At 36.8% G+C, this 21,292-nt stretch overlaps 1 protein-coding gene across 1 annotated transcript; it reads right to left on the bottom strand.

Annotated features, from left to right (window-relative positions):
- Positions 1 to 4,242: 4,242 nt before the first annotated feature.
- LOC128015891 (fibroblast growth factor 8b-like) lies at positions 4,243 to 8,257 on the bottom strand. Its single transcript, XM_052600129.1, has 5 exons — positions 7,995 to 8,257; positions 7,850 to 7,886; positions 6,485 to 6,671; positions 5,359 to 5,465; positions 4,243 to 5,119 (listed from the first exon to the last, which is right to left on the bottom strand). The coding sequence occupies exons 1-5, from the start codon at positions 8,024 to 8,026 to the stop codon at positions 4,844 to 4,846; spliced, it is 639 nt and encodes a 212-aa protein (XP_052456089.1). The 5' UTR covers positions 8,027 to 8,257; the 3' UTR covers positions 4,243 to 4,843.
- Between the last annotated feature and the right edge of the window lie 13,035 nt (positions 8,258 to 21,292).

Raw genomic sequence — 21,292 nt, 5'->3', positions numbered from 1 at the left:
ATCAATCACAGGTTGAATTTATTGTTAAAACAGTTCTGCAGGAATGATTCCCATAACCTGGAAACAAGTTAGCATGTTTGAACGTCATCCTTCCATCGTCCTGAAGTCAATAGGTTTTTTGAATGGATTTTTTTGTTTTGTTGTTGTTGTTTTTTTTTTTGTTAGATGACTAAATTAAAGTTTGCATTTAACACAAGCTCAGAATATATTCAGGCTTCATTCTACAACATAAAATACATAAGTAGCAATCAAGATTTTTTAAAGCTTTTATGTGTTTTGAAAACAACTGTCTAAATGGGATTACAGAGGTTGTTTGCATTGGACAATTAACATCATCACTCCAAACAGGTAAACGCATCTACTCAAACTTTCCAACTTGTAGATTTTAAATGAAGGTCTGTCAGAAGTTTAGTGAAGCTGTGCAGCTGTGCTGTAGTTCTTTTATAGCCTAATTTAGCTACTTCTGGCATTTTGAATTTAACTTATAAGTTCATAAAAGTTGTGAAGATTATCTTGATGCACAAACCGTGTGAGAATCATCTACTTTTGTTGATCACAAAGCTTATTTTCTACAATGATCTAAAAGCCAATGGAAAAAAACACTGAACAGAGTAACCATTAAAAGTTCTTCCATTTGACCAGATGAACCATTTGTTCATGACACCAGTTGTAGTTTAAAATCTGCCAATCAGATTGGGTCTTCTTACTATTTGTTGGAATTAATAATATCAGTCAGAATTATATCATTCAGAAACGTGTGTGTGTATATATATATACTGTATATATTTTTACAAATTTTGAAAGGATCAAATTAACAATACAATATATATAGTATTTTAAAAACATTGGTATTGCTAATTTGATCTGTGATCAGTTTGCATATACAAAAACCCTTTTAAGATACAAAGACAAAGTTTAATTTATTGAATGATGCAAGCATAGTGTTAGCCAGGCCGTCTTTTGACATGAACAGAACAACGCACCAATTTAAAGAGAGATTTAGTGAGTCAACCAAATGCTTTTCTACAAATCAGAAGTCCTGGGAAAAAGGCGACAGGGGAAGAGCTCAGGGCTGTGATTTTTGTTCAGCGTCTCTTCTTCCCTTTCTCTCTCCCGATCTTGAGGCCTCAGTGGTCATGCTCAACTGCCTCGACAGAGAGACACTCTTTTTTGGCCCTTTTCATTCCTCTGTGCCCCTCTCTTTGCCTCTTCCCAGTCATTTGCGCTCTTTCAGCCCCTCTCGCCCACATCTCAACCCATAACCCCCCCCCCCCCCACACAAACATTTCTCTTCCCCCGAGACGCTCTTGGTTTCTCTCTTTCGCCGACCCTCACCCCCTCTGTGTGACTGGGCTTCCTTTTTTGATAGCTGACCCCTCCTTGTGTTATTATTCAGGTCCACCATTGTATAACATGTTTCTTTTCTGCGGTACCTACAAAGGGATTATTTGATCAGAGGGTTACGGTGCGCGGGTCGCAGAAATGCAACTACACGGTGGTAAGCTTTGTTTGGGACAGCAATGGTGGGTTGACCTCATCTCTTCTAAGCGAAAGGCCCGAGTTTTTCAAAAGGCCCAGTCTCACTTGCTGAGCACATTCAATCGAGACCGGCCTGTCATAGATATTGCTTCACAGTTATCTGAGGCTAAGGCCTCTTTTTCTGGGAGTTCGACTGCTGGGCCAAAAACATAACAACAGCTATATGGTTCTGGAAGTATACATCTTGAATAGACGCGATCATGCCCTTGAGGTTTCTCTCAGGCTGCTGCTGTTGTTGTCAACTGAATAAGCCTGACTCTGAAAGAAACTGGCTGACAATTTGGCCGACTTGTTCCTGGAGGCCTTCGACTTTAACCCACACTTGTCGTGCTCGTGTTCTTGATGCGCCCACACACATACAGCGTGATCTATGAGAGAGTGAGGATTCGACCTGTCAACTAATGACCACCGACTCCTTCAAAGCAAATTCAGCGTAGAAGCGCATCTCAAAGGAGTCAAATCAATCACAAGTTCCCACAAGAGGCGTTAGGGAGTCAATGAATCACACATCCCAAGACCCTGTTATATCAATACTTTTACATGAATTTAATACGCACTCTAAAATAAATAGTTCCATTTGTAAGTATTTTACAATCTTCCAATAAAAATATATAGTCATGTACAAACAATAAAGATGCTTTTTGATAACATCATGGAAGTGGTGTGCATCTGCATATGTTTGGGATCTTCAGTAGGTAGCTGCCATGTTCACTGTCAGAATAAAATGTGCAAAAATTATACAATAGCTTTTACAACCCACTGTTAAAGGTGCATATACGTGCCTTAGAGTAGCAATATATACCCTTTGGCTACTACTATGAATATTTTAGGGGTAAAGAGGTAATATATATCTATAAATTCAATATCACCATTCATTCGCCAGTTGATTTATCATAGTATATTAAGGCATTACATTAAGGCATTCATTGTTTAGCATTACAAGTTTGTTTTTAAATGTTATGTTATATACACAAATGTGTCACTATCCAATTAATTATGCACTAATTGCACACATTTCTGAACACTGGATAAAGCCAGGTTTAAAATTCAGTTTCATTTTAAATATTCAAGGTTTTTTAGAGAGGACTTTGGATATCTTTTTCATATATCACTTTATAAATTAGAAAAAACCTTCAACAGTCAAAAAATAAAATAAAATAAAAACTACTTTTTAAACATATATTTTGCATATAAATCAGAAGAATGATGTATAAACAACCCCTCTATTAAAACCTTCAAAATAGAAATAGTACAAAGTAAAGTATAGCTAATATAATTCAATATATGAGAAAAGCAGCTTTAAATATATGTATTGTAATTGTATATGCAGATGCAAATGCATGGAATGTAAATTTGCAGTTTTTTAGGAAACTGAAAAAAAAAATGAAATAAATTTTTTTATGGAAAATTACAATGGTTTTGCCTGTGGTGTCTTGAATTGAAGGCTCTACCCCAGTGACAAGCCACTGTACCCCTTAAGATACAATTTTTGCAAATTTTTCTGACAGTGTACTGGGGCTTCTCAATAAATTATGTTGGGAAAAGTTAATTTATTTCAGTAATTCATCTCAAATTGAAACTTGTGTATTAAATAAATTTAATGCACACAAACTGAAGTAGTTTAAGTCTTTGGTACTTTTAATTGTGACAATTTTGGCTCAATAAATTAGAATATGGTGACATGTCAATCAGCTAATGAACTCAAAACACATGTAAAGGTTTCCTGAGCCTTCAAAATGGTCTCTCAGTTTGGTTCACTGGGCTACACAATCACGGGGAAGACTGCTGATCTGACAGTTGTCCAGAAGACAATCATTGACACCCTTCACAAGGAGGGTAAGCCACAAACATTAATTGCCAAAGAAGCTGGCTGTTCACAGAGTGCTGTATCCAGGCATGTTAACATAAAGTTGAGTGGAAGGAAAAAGTGTGAAAGAAAAAGATGCACAACCAATCGAGAGAACCGCAGTCTTATGAGGATTTTCAAGAAAAATCGATTCAAGAATTTGAGTGAACTTCACAAGGAATGGACGGAGGCTGGGGTAAAGGCATCAAGAGCAACCACACACAGACGTGTGGGAATTTGGCTACAGTTGTCAAATTCCTCTTGTTAAGCCACTCCTGAGGCATTTTATCTGGGCTAAGGAGAAGAACTGGACTGTTACCCAGTGGTTCAAAGTCCTCTTTTGAGATGAGAACAGGATTTGTATTTCATTTGGAAACCAAGGTCCTAGTGTCTGGAGGAAGGGTGGAGAAGCTCATAGCCCAAGTTGATTGAAGTCCAGTGTTAAGTATTCACAGTCTGTGATGATTTGGGGTGCAATGTCATCTGCTGGTTTTGGTCCATTGTGTTTTTTTGAAAACCAAAGTCACTGCACCCGTTTACCAATAAATTTTGGAACACTTTATGCTTCCTTCTGCTGACCAGCTTTTTGAAGATGCTGATTTAATTTTCCAGCTGGATTTGGCACCTGCCCACACTGCCAAATGCACCAAATTGAATTGATTGAATGACCATGGTGTTGGTGTGCTTGACTGGCCAGCAAACTCACCAGACCTAAACCAAATAGAGAATCTATGGGATATTGTCAAGAGGAATTATTATTATTATTTTTTTTATGAGAAACAAGAGACCAAAAAAATGCAGATGAGCTGAAGGCCACTGTCAAAGAAACCTGGGCTTTCATACCACCTCAGTAGTGCCACAAACTGATAACCTCCACACAGAATTGAGGCAGTAATTAAAGCAAAAAGAGCTCTACCAAGTACTGAGTACATGTACAGTAAATGAACATACTTTCCAGATGGCCAACAGTTAACTAAAAATGATTTTTCTAGTTAGTTGAGATAGTGAATTGGTGGGTTTTTGTTAAATGTGAGCCAAAATCATCACAATTAAATGAACCGAAGACTTAAACTACTTCAGTCTGTGTGCACTGAATTTATTTATCACAAGTTTCACAATTTGAGTTGAATTACTGAAATAAATTAACTTTTCCACGACATTCTAATTTATTGAGAAGCACCTGAATATGTGTTGTGTGTTCTGTTGTCTTCCTTCATTCCCAGAAATGTGTTGCTCATTACTACAAGGCTTACAGTGTCCTCTGTTCAGTCAACAGTTCAGTAATTATCCCAGAACAGACTGTCTTTCATACTGTGATTCATCTCAGATCTGAGCCTGTGTAGACTCCTACATTTTTACACATCATCAGTTCGGCGTGATGTCCAGTAACTCTGGATGCACATAGATTAGATAAACTCAAATTAAGATAGCACTCTGATGTATGTTACAATTCTGCCCTCAATTCACGCGTGTGCGCTGATGGTGCTTAGTCCTCTTGTTTGAAGGATATGGGATTAAATCAAAAGTCTTCTGTTCTGTCAACAGGTGTCCTCGAGGAAGACGTTTCATGAAATGGGTCTCTCGTTGATGCTGCCGGGTCTGCGTGGCTTTCCTAGGTCGACCCTTGCGTGTGAAGGCCATGTACCAGCCTTTGTACTTAGCGTTCTGCAAAGCCGTGTAGTTATTTTCCAGAACAATCTCGGTGAATATACAGTCCCTGCCACGGCCCTTCCTCTGGCAACAGAAAGAGACAGAAAGCAGAGGACTGAAATGACTAACTCGGAAATCTGCTATTCAAGCCTGAGAGATTTATTAGGTTAAATTTTGTTCTCAGGACGTGATGGGTTTACCTGCGACACCATTAGTACCATTCGAACCAATTTAATTGTCTATACTTTAGCATGATTTCAACAACATCATTTCGCAGAATAATTAAAGATAAACACACCAGATGTTTCATTCCTTGAACTTACCCGTCCAATAAGCTTGCCTCTCTTGTTCATGCAAATGTAGTAGGCTGTTTTTGCTCCTCTGATTCGAACCCGGCTTCCAAATGTGTCGGTTTCCACAACGAGTTTAGCTGGAATTGTTAAACCATAGAAAAGTCTGTTAATTTTTTTTACTTTCAGGTGATATGTACAAATGAATGATGCTTTTGGTTACATATAGGGGAGTTTTGAGATTGGCATTGTCGTCTAGGTTGAAATGTTAGTTTAAAAAAGCCAATATTTAGCCTAGATGTGTCAATGTGCTTGTATGTGTGTGTGTGTGTGTGTGTGTGTGTGTTAGGCCAAGACTACAAAGAGTAAGATTAAAAGAAACAGAAGGATATTAACCGATGCAGCTGACCTCACCTCTCTACATAAACTGACTCGTACGTTAAGTTGTAAAGCTACGAAAATTCCTCGTAAAATGACCCTCCAAAAAAGTGGGCAATGTACTGTATGGACTGCACGAGTGGAAAGATGGCTAGACACACAGAAATACTTTGGTGACAGGAATTTGTTCCCAGCGGACAGGATCCTAACCAATGTTTTGTTTGGAGAAGAAGTGCTGCAGCTCACTTAAAACAGGTGCTTTACTGTATAACTACAACTATTGTATAAGTACAGTAAGTTCAAATAAAAGCAAGATTGGCTTCTCATTGCCTATTTGCAGCATCAATGCACACTATGAATCATAGGGCAACCGCACATTAAGCAAAGTAAAAAAAAAATACACATGGAGCGAAAAACTTGGTAAGTGAATGAGACTAGATAATGTAGGATCATTTGCAATAAATATAGTTATTTTGGAAGACATGAAGGATGAAAACTGAAAAATTGAATGTCACATTTCTGTTCTACAACTCTTTATCATTCAGGAAATGTTAAGACAGCAGAAGTAAGATGAGCACTGATGTGTTTTCCAGAACCAAAACAGGTTTCTCTTGAGATTCCCAAACTCTACAATATAGAATCCATTTCAAACTATGCAGGTTACTGACATTTGCTGGATATTCTGAAATAATAGCTTGAACTGACTTGTTTTGTCCTTTTGGTTTCGAGCTGACAAAGTAAAACAATGTAGAACAGCATGCCTGCAAAGACTGTGACTTGCCATGAATATCTCCATCCTCGCCGTTGGCGTTTACTCTCTTATTGCCCAGGACTTGTACATGTTTACCACTAGTCCGGCTATAGAGCTGATAAGTCCTTGTTAGTCTCCGACTCATCCTGTCCGACAGACGACTCTGCTCTGTTACATGGTGCTTAAAATTGGGTAAAGAGATGGACTGCATCGTCATCTATAAAAATGCAACAGAAGAACATGCAGATTTGTTGTGTATAAACAGAAGAACTATATTCTGATTATTTAATGTGTGGCATACAACATAAGAACAATGATATGATCTACACTCTTTTCAGGGACAATAAACGTGACACTGTTTCTCATCGGATTCAAATAATTATTTTTGCAGTGGAGGACACAAGATGATGGCACTCTGAGGGCCACACTCTTGACGACATGCCAATAGGGGTCCAACACTGATCTTTCACCCCGTCTCTTTCGGGCCGTTCTCATAATGATTTTCTTTTGTAAGTCAGCTATATGCCGTCCTCACATGTTAGAGCCATTACCTTTAAAGCCAGGGGTTTACGTCTTTTCAAGATGTTTGACAATTTGCCAATGACTCTATTAATAATGAGTTGTTTTCATGGTTATAACACATTAACTGCCCACATATAACATCACAAGATTAAAGTGAGTCAAAATTTTATCGCTTTCAGTGTGTCCTGCGGATGCTTGACTGGAAAATATTAAAATGGGGAGACTGAGTAACACTGTAACATTTTTGTTTCAGTGACTGTTTTGTTTTGACTTAATTGCACTATTCTTATATATTTACAGATTAAAGAATTTTATAAATCTATGAATTATTCCTAAACTATAAATATTATTGTCAGATTAAAAAAAAAAAAAAGTGCTGTTTTATCAACTTGAACCACAACTGGGTGGGATGTAACACTAAAAAATTATGCATGGAAACTTGAATACTATTTGAAAATGTTCAACATAAAAGAAACATTTAATTGAAAACAGCCCATAAAATATACGATAACAACTCGTGAGATCTGTGTGTTCGTCACTCACAGTTGTCGCACCTGTACACTGTTCTATTTTGTGCAGTTTTCATACACTGGAAAGTCTTGTGACATAATCACAATCCCTCTCTGGTCAGAGATGATATGCTATTTTTTTTTTATATGAAGGTAAAAGGTTGGGGAAGATAAAGGCCTATATAAATTAATTGCTGATTCAGATGAAAACACTTCTGTCCTTTAACATCCAATGACACTATCACTAAAATTATAAGACAGATGATTGATTGATTGCTTGATCTGAAACCAATATTACACACTATTACACATGTTCCCATAGTTTGAGATGCTTGTTTGCAAACACAAAATGCAGAAGACTTACTTGGGTGTAAAAACACAGGGTGATAAATTGAAGTAATCTGAAGAAATAAAGAAAGAAACATTTCGAAAAAAAAAGTTAATTATGGAACTATTCTTTAAAACATAAAAAAAAAAACTCCAGCAAAAGCCCATGTTAGTGTACTTACATGTAGCGTAACCTCGATGATTTCAGCCTCATTGTGAGATTTCCAAGCCCTGTCTAAATTATCCGAAACAATAAGCTATTCATTCATTCCTCTGTGCGTGTATATTATTGGGTAAAAATGCTCAGTCCATCGGACTTTTACCAAAAAATAACAATAAACTGAGTGACAGGAAAAAATATCGCTATCGACTGTGATTTATTCATCCACTGAGTCCATGTCCAATGACTCCGTCAAGTCCTTAGAGTTCAAGCACCTTGCAGGCGACTGTTCCTGCAGACATAATTCATGATCGATGTCCGATAACAGCGAAGATGCGACAAATAAAACATTCTTTATAGAAAATCAGCGACAACGTCTGGCAGCGTGCGCGCGCCGGTAATGAGACTTTGCATTATGTTTCGTCACGGTATCTCCAGTACTGATGTAAATGTCACTGGAACATTCTGAAGTCAGATTAAGGTTGATAAACTGTGATGTTTCCTTGGCGAGAGACTGCGAGCAGGAGTCTCACTGTGTCTCTCTCTCCACTTTCAAACTCCCAAAGACTCTTCACGTGCAGTGTGACTCCCGTTACCCCCGCAGAAGCCTCCCCCCTCCTTAACATTTAAACTTCTTCAATGAGGGAGAAAGACTTTTCGTTTAACCTGAACAATTGCTAAGAAGCGTTATGCACTCATATAACTGACTCAGTTGAACCCTTTATAAAAAAAAAAAAAAATTTTAACCCATTAATCCAGCCTGTTACATTTGTGCTCAAACTTTACATTTTTAAGTATATTCTAAAAATAGTTTATTTATTTTAAACAGCTTGTAAAAACACAATGCACACACACCTATTAGACATAGGGTACTTAGTGATATTAAAATACTTAAATTAGCTAGTGTATTGTTACGTTTATTCTGTCTTGAATGGCTACTGTATACATCATGAAATCAAACCCAGAGCCCAATTTTAATTAAGTGATTAATCCAAATAAAAATGGTAGTTTTCAAATTAATAAATAAAACAAAAATGTTTAGGCTATTCATGGAAATATTGCCAAAGTGATCAAAAATATTAATGCTAGGCCTACTTAAATTGCATTTAGTTTTCAGTTACAATGCAGAAATTAACATAGGCTACTTTTATTTTCTGTCCCTTAATTAAAAAAGACATACAATTTGTACTGAAATATTTAACAATTAACAAGCATTTGCTCACTAAAAGAGTGATATAAAGTGTTAACAGCACCTGCAAAAATAATCATCTTCACCACTGAAAACATGCACTTTTTATTTATTTATTTATTATTATTATTATTTTTCCCCACAAGGAAAAGCGGAAATTTGCAAATATTCTGATATCCATTTCAGAATATATATAGCTACATTTAGCTATTCCCTGGCTACCAGTTAGATTTTGCTTCACTGTGCCTTTGTGGTGAACCCAGTTTTCTTTTCTTTTTTCTTTTTTTTTTGTAAGTAATATATGATCTATGAGAGTTCTTACAATGGCTAGACATGCTGTCAAGTACTCCCAACAGCTTAGTTAATTTTGATACATTAGATCTACCAGAAAACAAAACATATAAACTGTTCAGATGTTACCTGTAGCCTTTATTGTGCTTGATAATGTAACCGGTAAGTTTCATATCATGATCCCAACTGCATGCAATAAATTCACCATGTCTTAATGCAATGCTGATCTGTCACAAAGCTGTAAAGGTCCTGGATCAATGGACTGGAATCCTGTGGGGTATCTCAATTGCATATTGAGATGTCTTCATCTACTAGTTTATTCTTCTTCACATTCTGGCAAATAAAGGTTTTACCCCAGCCTTCAATATGCTTCAATGACCATAACATGGATCACTGCAAGTACCACCAAACTCAGACTGAGACTATAATTCCCATGCATGACTCAAAATCAACTTTCACACCTTAGGAGCAATAAACCAGCTGCTAAGCAGCATAGAAAATGTCGTTATTGGTATTGGTTTAAATCCATCCCATAAATTACTTATATCAGTCTGTGTGCTGGCTTAGAGGGTGAGAATGTACCTGACTGATTAGATCCAGAGGGAGATGGCCACGAGTGATTTTGCCACCTGGAATTCAGTGCACCAGTTAGTCAGGTCCTATCTCAGAGATTATACTGAATTTTTGAAAACATTTGTTCAGGTTATTTCTTGAATTTTTATGTTTTTCTGCAATAAAATATGTTGAGGTAAAGAACACTGACAGTGCTCATTTGAGAAATTGGCTCTTTGGTGCAGATTTATTAACTTTTACTCATGGCAAAATTACTCAATTGACAAATGTCACAACTAATTTCCATTCAATTTATCAATAACATTTTACAACACTTACTACATTAATTATTGACAATATAACAGGCATATGGCACCAGTAGCAGCTTACTTTGACATCCCAGCATACAACTTGACAGTTTTGACAAGGCTTAGATAAGCTATGCGTAATGACATTGCACTGCACTACTTCCACTTCCTTCCTCCTTTAATATAATAAAAATTGTATGTATTGTTTTGCCACAAAATATTTATTGTGGAAAAAGTCACCTCATAAGACCTCTTTCCTAGTACATAGCAAAAATTTATTCTACATCTACTACAATACATCCACTGACTTGACCGGATAGTACTTTCATAATATCTTAATGTATTCTTGTCTTCTGAGACCCAACCTAACACATTACTTAAATTCTTGTCTACACACAGTACAGTATATGTTCATTTTATTGTTAGTCAATTTTACAGGACATAAAAGCAAAACTACCTCCTTCAAAGGCTACGTTTACACAACAATGATGTAGTCAAAAACGGAAACTTTTTTCCTTGCGTTTTTACAAGGTTTCACGTATACGCGACAACATTTAAAAAATTATTCGAATTTACACATATCCGTGAAAATGGCCTAAAATGCCTTATTATGTAAGCCAGGCCAGTAGTCGGCACTGTCAACTTTTTAGTAGACAGTACCTGTAGGGAAGTCACGATTATATGCTGCATGTGATGCGTCTCCGCTGTTGGTTGTAATATTGGTGAAGTAAATCCACACTTTACTGAAGAAGCGTTAGCAAACTCTTAAACAGCAACAACAGTACTGTAGTAATCCGCCATTGTTTTTTTTATGTTTGTTTGCGCTTGCCTTTAAAATGTACTAAGATGTCCTACGCACACGCACTGTGCATTTGCAATGTTTTCAAAGATTCCTGTATTGAGTGTTTACACGGAAATAATAACGGTGGCATTTTCAAAAACTTGCATTTTCAGTCCCCAAAACGCCATTGTCATGTAAACAAGTTCATTAAAAAGCTGTCATGTTAATGACACCTAAATGTTCTGGAATCCATAATTTGTATATTTAACAGAACAAGTGTCTCCTTTATTTGACCCTGTCTTTTTCATAGCTTTTAAACACCCTCTACAACAACGTAATATGTTTGGGGTGAGGAGCTTGCTTTTTCTTTCTTGTTCTCCCTCACTCTAACTCTTTGTGGTTAAACAGCTAAAATAATTCAGCAGTGGTTAACCAAGAGTCATGCTTTTGTCAGGCTCGAGGAAACCCAAGGGTGCATTTTAATATCATAACCATGTTTTAATCCCGAAAAAATTTCCCCCATAGATTTTCTTTATGCCATAGTTGTATTTCACCTCTTGCTTAAACCAGTTCTGGTCCAGGTCTGCCATCTGACGTCTGGTCATTGAGTGGCTGATGCTCTACCAAACATTGTCCCTGTCATTCTAAACAGCAGCAGGAAAATAAAAAGTGAGAGAAAGAGAGAAACAAGAACTCTGGTACAGGGATCTATGGTTTTTCTTAGAGGAAGAGCGAATGACTAAATGTCTGAAGCAGCTAATATGAGCACACTCCATTAAATAAAGTGGTATTCACTCCAGTGATGCCAAGCACAAATTTAAGGGAACTCTCTTAAGAAAAAAAAGAAAAGAAAAAAATTCCAACGAGGTTCAATGAGAGTGAAAAAGGTGTTTAAACTCTTGTTTGGTGCCATGTGGAAATGTGTATTTTTTATCTTAAATGCAAATGCCAGAAGTAGAAAGAATAAACAGGGTATAAACGAACAACACCATGTTGACTTCAACAGATTTGTCAGTCTTTATTTAAAAATATAGTTTGAGTTAGAATAGTTTGCAAGAGCACAATTATAAATACAACTAGATGTGTGCCACATTTCATCATTTTCCTATGTTCCCTTTATAGGGCTGCCATAGACTTCCATTGGCCAAGAAGAAGAAAAAGAAGAGAAAAAAAAAACATATAGATACAGCCCTTCGGGCTTGGCCCCTAAAGTGGATGTGAAAGCGGCTATTGTGGCCCATGTTGGTTCTGGAGAGCCACAGTCCTGCAGAGTTTTGCTCCAACCTTGATTAAAACTCACCTGCCTGTAGCTCTAGTAACCCTCAGACCTTGATTGGCTTGTTCAAGTGCGTTTGATTAAGGTTGGAAACTCTACAGGATTGTGGCTCTCCAGGACCAACGATGGCCACCCCTGGACTAGTAAGTAGATGAGTTTTTCTCTTGAGTGTGATAATGTTTAATGTCCCTGACAACCTCTGTAGTCCCATTTAACTACTTATTAGCAACCCCGTTTTCCAAGTTGATCAAAAGCTTAAAAAAGTGCAGTATTACCGATATATTTTATATCATAGAATAAAACATGAAAATATCTTTAGCTTGAGTTCACCAAAGACCTTATGTCAAGCATTTAACCAAGAACTCATGCAAAAAACCCACTTACTTCAGGATGATGGAACATGAGGTGCTAAAATGCAGGTTTTGGTGTTCAAAAATATTATCCTTGGAATACTCTTTTTTCAAACTAAACAGTTTAACAGTTCAGCTCTACATGAGGATACATTAAATCATGATCAATTCCTGTTTCATGAAGACATTAACATTAGTTAATTACAGTTCACTGGAAAACACCCCCAGGAGTTAATGTCATCCATGGCAGTACTGTACACAAAGTTCATCTTGATCAGATGCTTTCAGATGGCTGTTAACCAAACTGTCACCCAAACTGATGATTAGCTGTGTGATAAGCTAGATAATGTCGATTAACATCCCTGATGTTCATTGTTAGTTCATGATTAACCCCTAATTCCTTAAGGTTAACAAACTAAATCTCATTGGAAAGTGTGGCTATAGTTCAGACTGAGGATGCTCCTGTCCTCGGCTTTAACTCTCCTTTCCATCAAGGGATTTCTCCCTTGACATGGGCGCTCCATTCCTCTGAATGAGATCTGATTTACTGTCTTGTAAACACATAGGAAGTAGCATTGAGAATGGTTTAACTAAGTCAATAAAAGCAGATATCATTCCTGGTATTGGCCGTGCATGTGGTCTCCCTTATGCACGCACCTAGCACACTCACACACTAAAGCATACACACACTTTTGTGCCTCGTGTTCCCCCTTTCTTCAGTTTTTTTCTGTTCTGGGCTGGAGAGAGCGATTACTTTTGCAGGCCTACCTGCAAGTTTGCTTTGAGTCTTTCTCTTTTTCATCTGGGTGCAGAAAAGTGGCCCCTGGTGTCCAAACAGCTGTGTAGACCTGGGAGGGATAGAGGCTTGAAAAAGGGAAGAGAAGAAAGAGAGGAAATTCAATGGACCTCAGGGACTCTTTCACTCTTTCTCCAGTTCTTTCCTCTCCATTTCTTTCTTCACATCGCCCTTTTCTCTCCCTCTCTGTCCAATTTCACTTGTCCTGTCCTTTAACTTTTTGCTCTTCATTTCCACCCATCTCTGCTTTTCCAACCTCTCTCTCTGTATCTCTTTGCCTAAAACAGCTTTAGGCTTCTGAAAGATGACATTTAAAATGATTTTTTAAATCCTAAACATTTTTGTTCCAGGTGCATCATCAAACGGAATCTCTAGTTTCTATTCTAATGTTTCCTGTCCTGGGCTCTCAAAACCGCCGTTCATTCAAAGTGAAGGGAAGAGAGAGGGCTGAAATCCTCCTAGGAGCTACATGGGGCTGTTAGCTCCCACAATGGAATTCACTCTAGAGAGGGTCACTGCTACCCTGTCACTACCTGCTATATCAACTTTCATCCCAAAAAAGACAGAAAAGCCAACGATGAAATGGCTTGCTTTTGACCCTGATACTTAGACTTTAAAATGCCTTTTTGTTGTTGTTCAGAATACTCCTAGAAGTGAGAGACATATAGTGATTGATAGGATATTTGAATCAGTGCTCTACTGATCTGTGTAGACTTGTGTTCCAATGGAGCAGAAACACTCAGCGACAGCTGAATGATAATTCAACTAAAGACTAAGAGACTACATTCACAATACAATGGTCACAAACCCAGAACATTTGCTTGAGGGTTTGGGGTATCTCATTAGATCATTTATATCAAACTTCAACTGCTCAGATTTCAAGGAATCAGAAATGATGAAGGTTTACTACTCCCCTGTTTGTTTTAAAATGTCAAGATTTTATTTTGCTGGCAATCCAGTGTGGACTATTTATCTCATATGCCGATTCCAAATTTGAAACACAGATAAGAGAAGCTGCAAAATATGTTTGTGTGTGTGTGTGTGTGTGTGTGTGTACTTGCATGCAAAACAAAGTGAGAAAGCAGAAAGGGAGTCAGTGTTTGGTGCTGGCCAGTGTTTCAGAGGGAACTCATCGCGGAGAGGAGGAGAGGGGGGAAAGGGCAGTGTTGAGAGCGGTAATGTTTGTTTAGTCTCCATCAAAGCCAAGCCTAATTATTTTACCATGCTGAGGACCTCTGTCTCTTCAACCTCACCCTCACTGCCTGAACCTTTCTCTCCTCAAATTCATCATTTGGTCCCTTAAAACCAGGGTTTTCAAAATGGGGTCTAAATCCACAAGGTTATTTCCAAAGAAAAAATAATAATTATTAATATCATGATTATAGCATCACTAATAATTATTGTAAATGTAAGTACAATAATAATTAAAGTGATCCCGTGCATCTTATGATGTGATTTTTACAGCAAAGTCCATCTTGAAACTTGTTTGACAGTCCGGGTTTGATGAAACAGGTTACGGCAACAAACTGGTGTCAAAAACAGCAATTGACTTCAACAGAAAAAAAAGTGATCAAAATATGTGGAATGTTTGGACATTTACATCAGTCACATGTCACTTTGCTTGCATGTTATTTTAGTCTGCAAAAAGTATTTTAATCATGCAATAATAATAATGACAATATACTAAATATAAATATATCTTCATAAATTATAATGTAGTAATACTGATAAACTAATATAATATAGTAATATTATATTTTAATTATATAATAAAATAATTATGCAAATCTATATTAGTATTTATTAGTTTTAAGCATTTATTTATCATTCTAATTTATAAAAACTGACAGAGAGATTCAAAATATTTCTTATGTCCTATAGTATTTCAGCCTGCATCTTTCATTTGAAATGGCTGACAGTTTAGAATTTATTGTTAGTCATCTGAGTATCAGAGATTTATGAAACCATATGGACAAAGTGAATTAAGTTTCAACTTATGTTGCGCACGACATATAGCTAGACATGTGAGTAATAATGGCCCACAGCAAATATATTTTCAATATCCTGTTGTCTGTCAAGTTTGGACTTTGCATTAAGCAGATAACAGATCTGGACTCATGAAATGAATGAGCAGGTGCATCACAAAAAAACTCTGGGCAGGTGCTAAAGTTCTGCTGCAAAATGAAATCAGCATCTCCATAAAGCTTGTCAGTAGATAGAAGCATAAAGTGCTCCAAAATCTCCTGGTAGATGGCTGCATTGACTTTGGACTTGATAAAACACAATGGAGCAACACCAGCAGACGTCACAGCTTCCCAAATCATCAGTGACTTCAGAAACTTCACTCTGGTCTTTGTATTCTGTGCCTCTCCATGACTTCCTCCAGACTCCAGACCTTGATTTCCAAATTAAATGATTTACTTTCATCTGAAAAGAGGACACACTGTGTGTGGTGACTTTTGATGCACTGACTCCGGCTTCAGTCCACTCCTTCTGAAGCTCTCCCAAGTTCTTGAATTGTCTTTTCCTGTCAATCTCTGTGTTCATCCCTGTTGCTTGTGCACCTTTTCCTACCACACTTTTCCCTTCCAGTCAACTTTCTATGAATATATTTTGATACAGCACTCTGTGAACAGCCAGCCCTTTCAGCAATGACCTTCTGTGGCTTACCTTCCTTGTGGAGGGTGTTGATGATTGTCTACTGGACCATTGTCAAGTCAGTAATCTTTCCCATATTTGTGGTTGCATGTTCTAAACTAGCCCAAGAGGTACCCAGTATTTTTACTCTAATCAAGCTCAAAATGGATTACTCGAATTTTTTGAGATACTGTACTCAATGAAGCTGTACATGAATGTGTGTGGCAAGGGGTTTAAATGTTACCCCATCTTGCACTGTGACCCTCATCTGGATGAGGGACAACCACAAGATCGTTAGAGGATTACAAACCCTACAGAATCATGTTCATCTGACCCCATGTTCACTCTATCTTCACTGATCTCATTCCATCAAACTGACCACACCTGTAAGTAGCTATCTAAATGGGGACATTCCATAGGCGTAATGGTTTTTATTCTGTATAAACGTTATATGCTATCGACCTACCCCTTACAGGAAACTCTGCATATTTACAATATATAAAAAAAATAATAATAAAATAAATAAAAAAACATTCATTTTTATACCAGTTTTACAAATGAGGACATCCCCAAAGGGAGGTTTTTGGAGATTTTGTCAGGTTTAGCTCACTTTTGGGTGCAAATTTGTCCCCAAAATATGGTTAAGTAGGCACACACACACACACACAAACACTATTATATGGGTTACCAAAACTACAAAATGCAATAACAGTGATAGAGATTATGTAATAATAATGGTATATATATATATATATATATATATATATATATATATATATATATATATATATATATATATATATATATATATATATATATTTATGATAGATAAGAAATCTAAAAATTATTAATTATGTATAAATTTACAGGTGATATAATCGTTTATGTTTACATAATTAATATATTATTAATTATAATTTAATCATTGGATAGTAATAATAATAATACTCCCAATATTAATTTGACTTTATCAGAGAAACAGCATAACCCTTAAATAACAGAACGCATCATTCTGTGTGCAGTAATCATTTATTTTATTTTATTTTGTCCCCAGCAAAAATACCGAACTGTATGAAAGGAAGACTTGGCTCTCCAGGGTTTCCTGTGGATGAAACGTCTGGAGTCACAGGAAGCTTAGACAGGTATGAAAAACATGCTGTGCCATACAGGAGAGATAAGACAGAGCTGGAATTCCATGGCAAGTTTTCTGAGTGATGAAAGCACCTGACTGGTATGTGCTGGTACTCTTGACAGTGGATGGGTGGGGGATTCGGGGAGATGGTGTTCGGTGGCCGAAGGGCGGATGGATTGATGGGAGTGATAAGGGCTCAGTGGACACTCGACACAATCTGTCAGTGACAGTGTGCTTGCATGTCTCGTGTGGAACTGAGAAGGGTGTCAGTCGATCAAACACTCTCTGTATCTGCCGCTCTGTCACTCAAAGCCCAGCAGGCCGTGATTGGATACTCCACCCCAGTCTCAGGGTGATGTCAATCGTACAAGGTGATCAGGTGACAGCTCTACCATTCCTGGCATCTGAGGAGCTGGAACATTTTTTGTTCGTAATGAGTGAGTCAGTTTTGTGTACGTAAAAAAAAAAATAATAATAATAAAAAAAAAAATAAGTGAGGCAAAAAATTACAGTGGTATTCCTTGGATAAGTAAGGATTTTGTTTGTTTGAAAAAAAAAAAAATCCTTCATATTACAAAGGTACATTGTTCTATAGTTTTTTTTTTTTTTTCTCTATGGGTGGAATATTATATTTTTATATATTATAATTTCATTTGGCTTTAGTCCAAAATAAATGTAAACAATATAAATACTAATTATTGAATTTTACAGACAGCATGTTGTACTGTATTTACAGCATGACACCTTTTTTCAGACAGTATAAATTCATCTTTATATATGAATATATATGGACAGCTGCCTTTGTTTTTTTAGGAAGTGGATCCTTCCCTCCCACGGGGATCATCACATGTCCTATATCATTCAGAAAATGTTTTAGAAGATTGTGCCCTCTGCTGGTTTTTCCTGCACATGTCAGACTGTGGTCTTTTACAAACAACATATCAATAAAGTTTAGACACAGCTTGCATCTCGTGGCCTAGTGGTTAGAGAGTTATAGGTGCCCTTGAGCAAGGCACCAATCCCACAACTGCTCCCTGGGCTCCGCAGCATAAATGGTTGCCCACTGCTCTGTGTGTGTACACTTTGGATGGGTTAAATGCAGAGCATGAATTCCGAGTATGGGTCACCATACTTGGCTGTATATCACTTCACTCTTTTTGCAAAACTCTAAACACAAGAAAGCAAAAGTTAAAAACAACTACAACACAGCTGTCATCTTTACACACAATAATTCAAAATGGCTCACACTTGTTTCTAAACCAGTGAACTTACAAAATAGAAGCCAGTTCAAAGTGCACAGATTGCATGGGTGCATCCATCAGTCTGAGAGGTACAGAAGAGTGTGAATGTGGAGGAAGAGGACGATGAGGAAGAGCAAGACCAAGAACATTCAATTCAGATGAAATCAGAGCTACTGTGATTGACCATGTTCTTGTGTGTGGTGCAGGACAGAATTCAACCTAAATTGAGCAGAAGCTCTGTGGCCACTTCAATCAGTTGGAAAGTTCAAAAGAAGAGTATAAGAGGATCTTGAGTAGAACTGCAAGACTTTCACGTTAAAGAGGGAAAACTGGCCTGTGGTGACATACTACACACTCTTAAAAAAGAAGGTGCTTTGTTATGCCATAGAAGAACCTTTTTGTCTAAATGGTGTCATAAAGAACCTTTAACATCTGAAGAACCTTTCTATTTCATGAAACATTCTTTGTGGTGAAAGAAATAAGATAAAATAAAAAGGTAAAAAAAAGGTAAAAAAGAGAAGGTTCTTTAAAGAACCTGTGACTGAATGGTATTTATACTGTATACTACATACATACATATACATATATATATACATATATATATATATATATATATAGATATATTTGAAAGCTTTGTTTGATTTGGAGTACAGGTGAAATGGTTTTAAAGCGTTGGATTTTGCCAGAAGAGTCAGGGATTCAGTGAATTTAGTTTGAAGGTTTGGATTTGTGTTCAAGGTTTTGAGAAAATGAGTGATGTTTCAAGAATGTGTTTTAGCAATTCAGAAAAACTGTAATACTTGAAAATCTAATGATCCAGGATTTCCAGAATTCATGAAAACATCACATTCTCACAGTACACAGAACAGTGTTTTGTAGCACCAGAACTCAGCATACAAATAATACTGCCCTCTACATTCACCACTATTTCTCCGTCCTGTCCTTTTTTTCCACATCTCCAGGGCACCAGTGGTCAGTGTTTCCCATCAGCTGGTTTTCAATTTCACAGGCATTTCTTGAGGCAAACATCTGATTTATCTCCACAAAGGTTTTGTCCTTTGTTTCAGGGATGATAAGGGAAAACCCCCATACACACACCACAAAACACCAGATAACACAGCTCACCAGCTGACATCTGAAAATACAATGGAAATTTGGGATTAAAAATCCAATTTAACTTGCAAATGAACAATTAGTATGCTGACAATATAATCTGCAATTAAACATCTACATATAATTGTCCTATATCAAGATTGATATTACCACCTAAAGGGCGATATATATAATTGTCATAGATGAAGATGTACGTTTATAACATACATAAAATCCCTATAGTAAAATGTGTATATTTAATTATGTTAAAAAAATATATATACATTTACAGTACACAACCATTTTTATAGGGTTTTATGTGCGGCAACCATATATATCTCAAAAACAATATATATTCTATTTATATATGCAGCTTTATTAAAACAACATACATGCATAAATCTGTATGTTTATACTATATATGTGTTGTCTTTTTTGTTTTGTACAATTATGCTCGTGATTTTTAAAGACATTTTATATGGCAGCCGATCTTCATATTTATATCTATCAGGATGGATTGGCAAATCAAATGGAAAGACAAATCCTGCAGTGAAGTCTGATATCCAGTTGAGAAACCCTCCTGCAATGTGGGCAGAAGGTCGATGGGATTGTTTAAAGAGCTCTTCTGTCATGAGGAGCAGAACACCAGCTGTGCAGGAGCAAACATATAACAGTATTAAAGTCATATTGATACAATGTATTTTCATTCATTTTAAAAAGCAACACAGCTATATGATAAGTTATAATGTAGCATATACATACTGTAGCACTTGATTCAAAGCGCCCCCCCCCACCAAAAAAAAAAGCTCCTTCACCAGCAGGTGGCGACATTCTATCAAATAAAATGCTTTATGACAGCAAACTTTGGTTTCATTTTAGAATGAGTTATTCGGCCAGTGTCATTCCATAAATATAACCTATTTCGAAGATAAACACACACACTAAAAACATTCAGAAATTCAGCTTTTTAACTTAGGAGCCAATTATATTATTAAGCCTTTTTACTCAACATAGAGTAAATGTGTGTCATATTGTGTTAATATACTGTTTTTTTTTACTGCTTTTACCTAAATGTATGTAGACAAGAGACAGAATCGCAGGAAACAATTAAACATGGTTTCCTAATATTTATGGTATGCGTTTGTCATTATGTTCTCACCCTTTTGAGTCCAGAGATTCTCTATGGCTCAGTGCCCACGGTTGTGTACTGAATCTGATGAGCCGGAATGCCCACATTCTCAAAGATGGCACTGGTGTAGAACCAGATCTAGAAGCAGAAACCATTTTGTGATCTCAAATAATGTTCTAGCCATTTTTTAGGTTCATCCTCATCAGTTTTCACTGTTAAAAAAAGAATACACCGCATTGATTCCAGACAGCTGCGTCCCAGCATTGACCACAAGGACTGTAACAATCAGTAGGATGCCTGAAGAGCTGCTCTTCCTGCATCTCCTCCACCTCAGCACGAATGTTACACTTAGCACGGTACCACAGAGAGGAATCAGAACTAGTCATTATATAATTACATTAGATTATATCAGATCACAACAAAACAGCAGAGAATCAGAACAACAGAATACTGTGGGATCTCTCCACTTTTAAAAGTGCCCTTTGTAGTAATGTAAAATTAAAAGTTTTACTTTAAAGTACATTTTAAATTGTAATGTTCTTTTGT

Source organism: Carassius gibelio, chromosome A1 (assembly GCF_023724105.1).
Source record: "Carassius gibelio isolate Cgi1373 ecotype wild population from Czech Republic chromosome A1, carGib1.2-hapl.c, whole genome shotgun sequence".
NCBI lineage: Eukaryota > Metazoa > Chordata > Actinopteri > Cypriniformes > Cyprinidae > Carassius > Carassius gibelio.
Note: the sequence above shows the minus strand (reverse complement) of the source record. Positions and strands in the feature narration are given on the sequence as shown.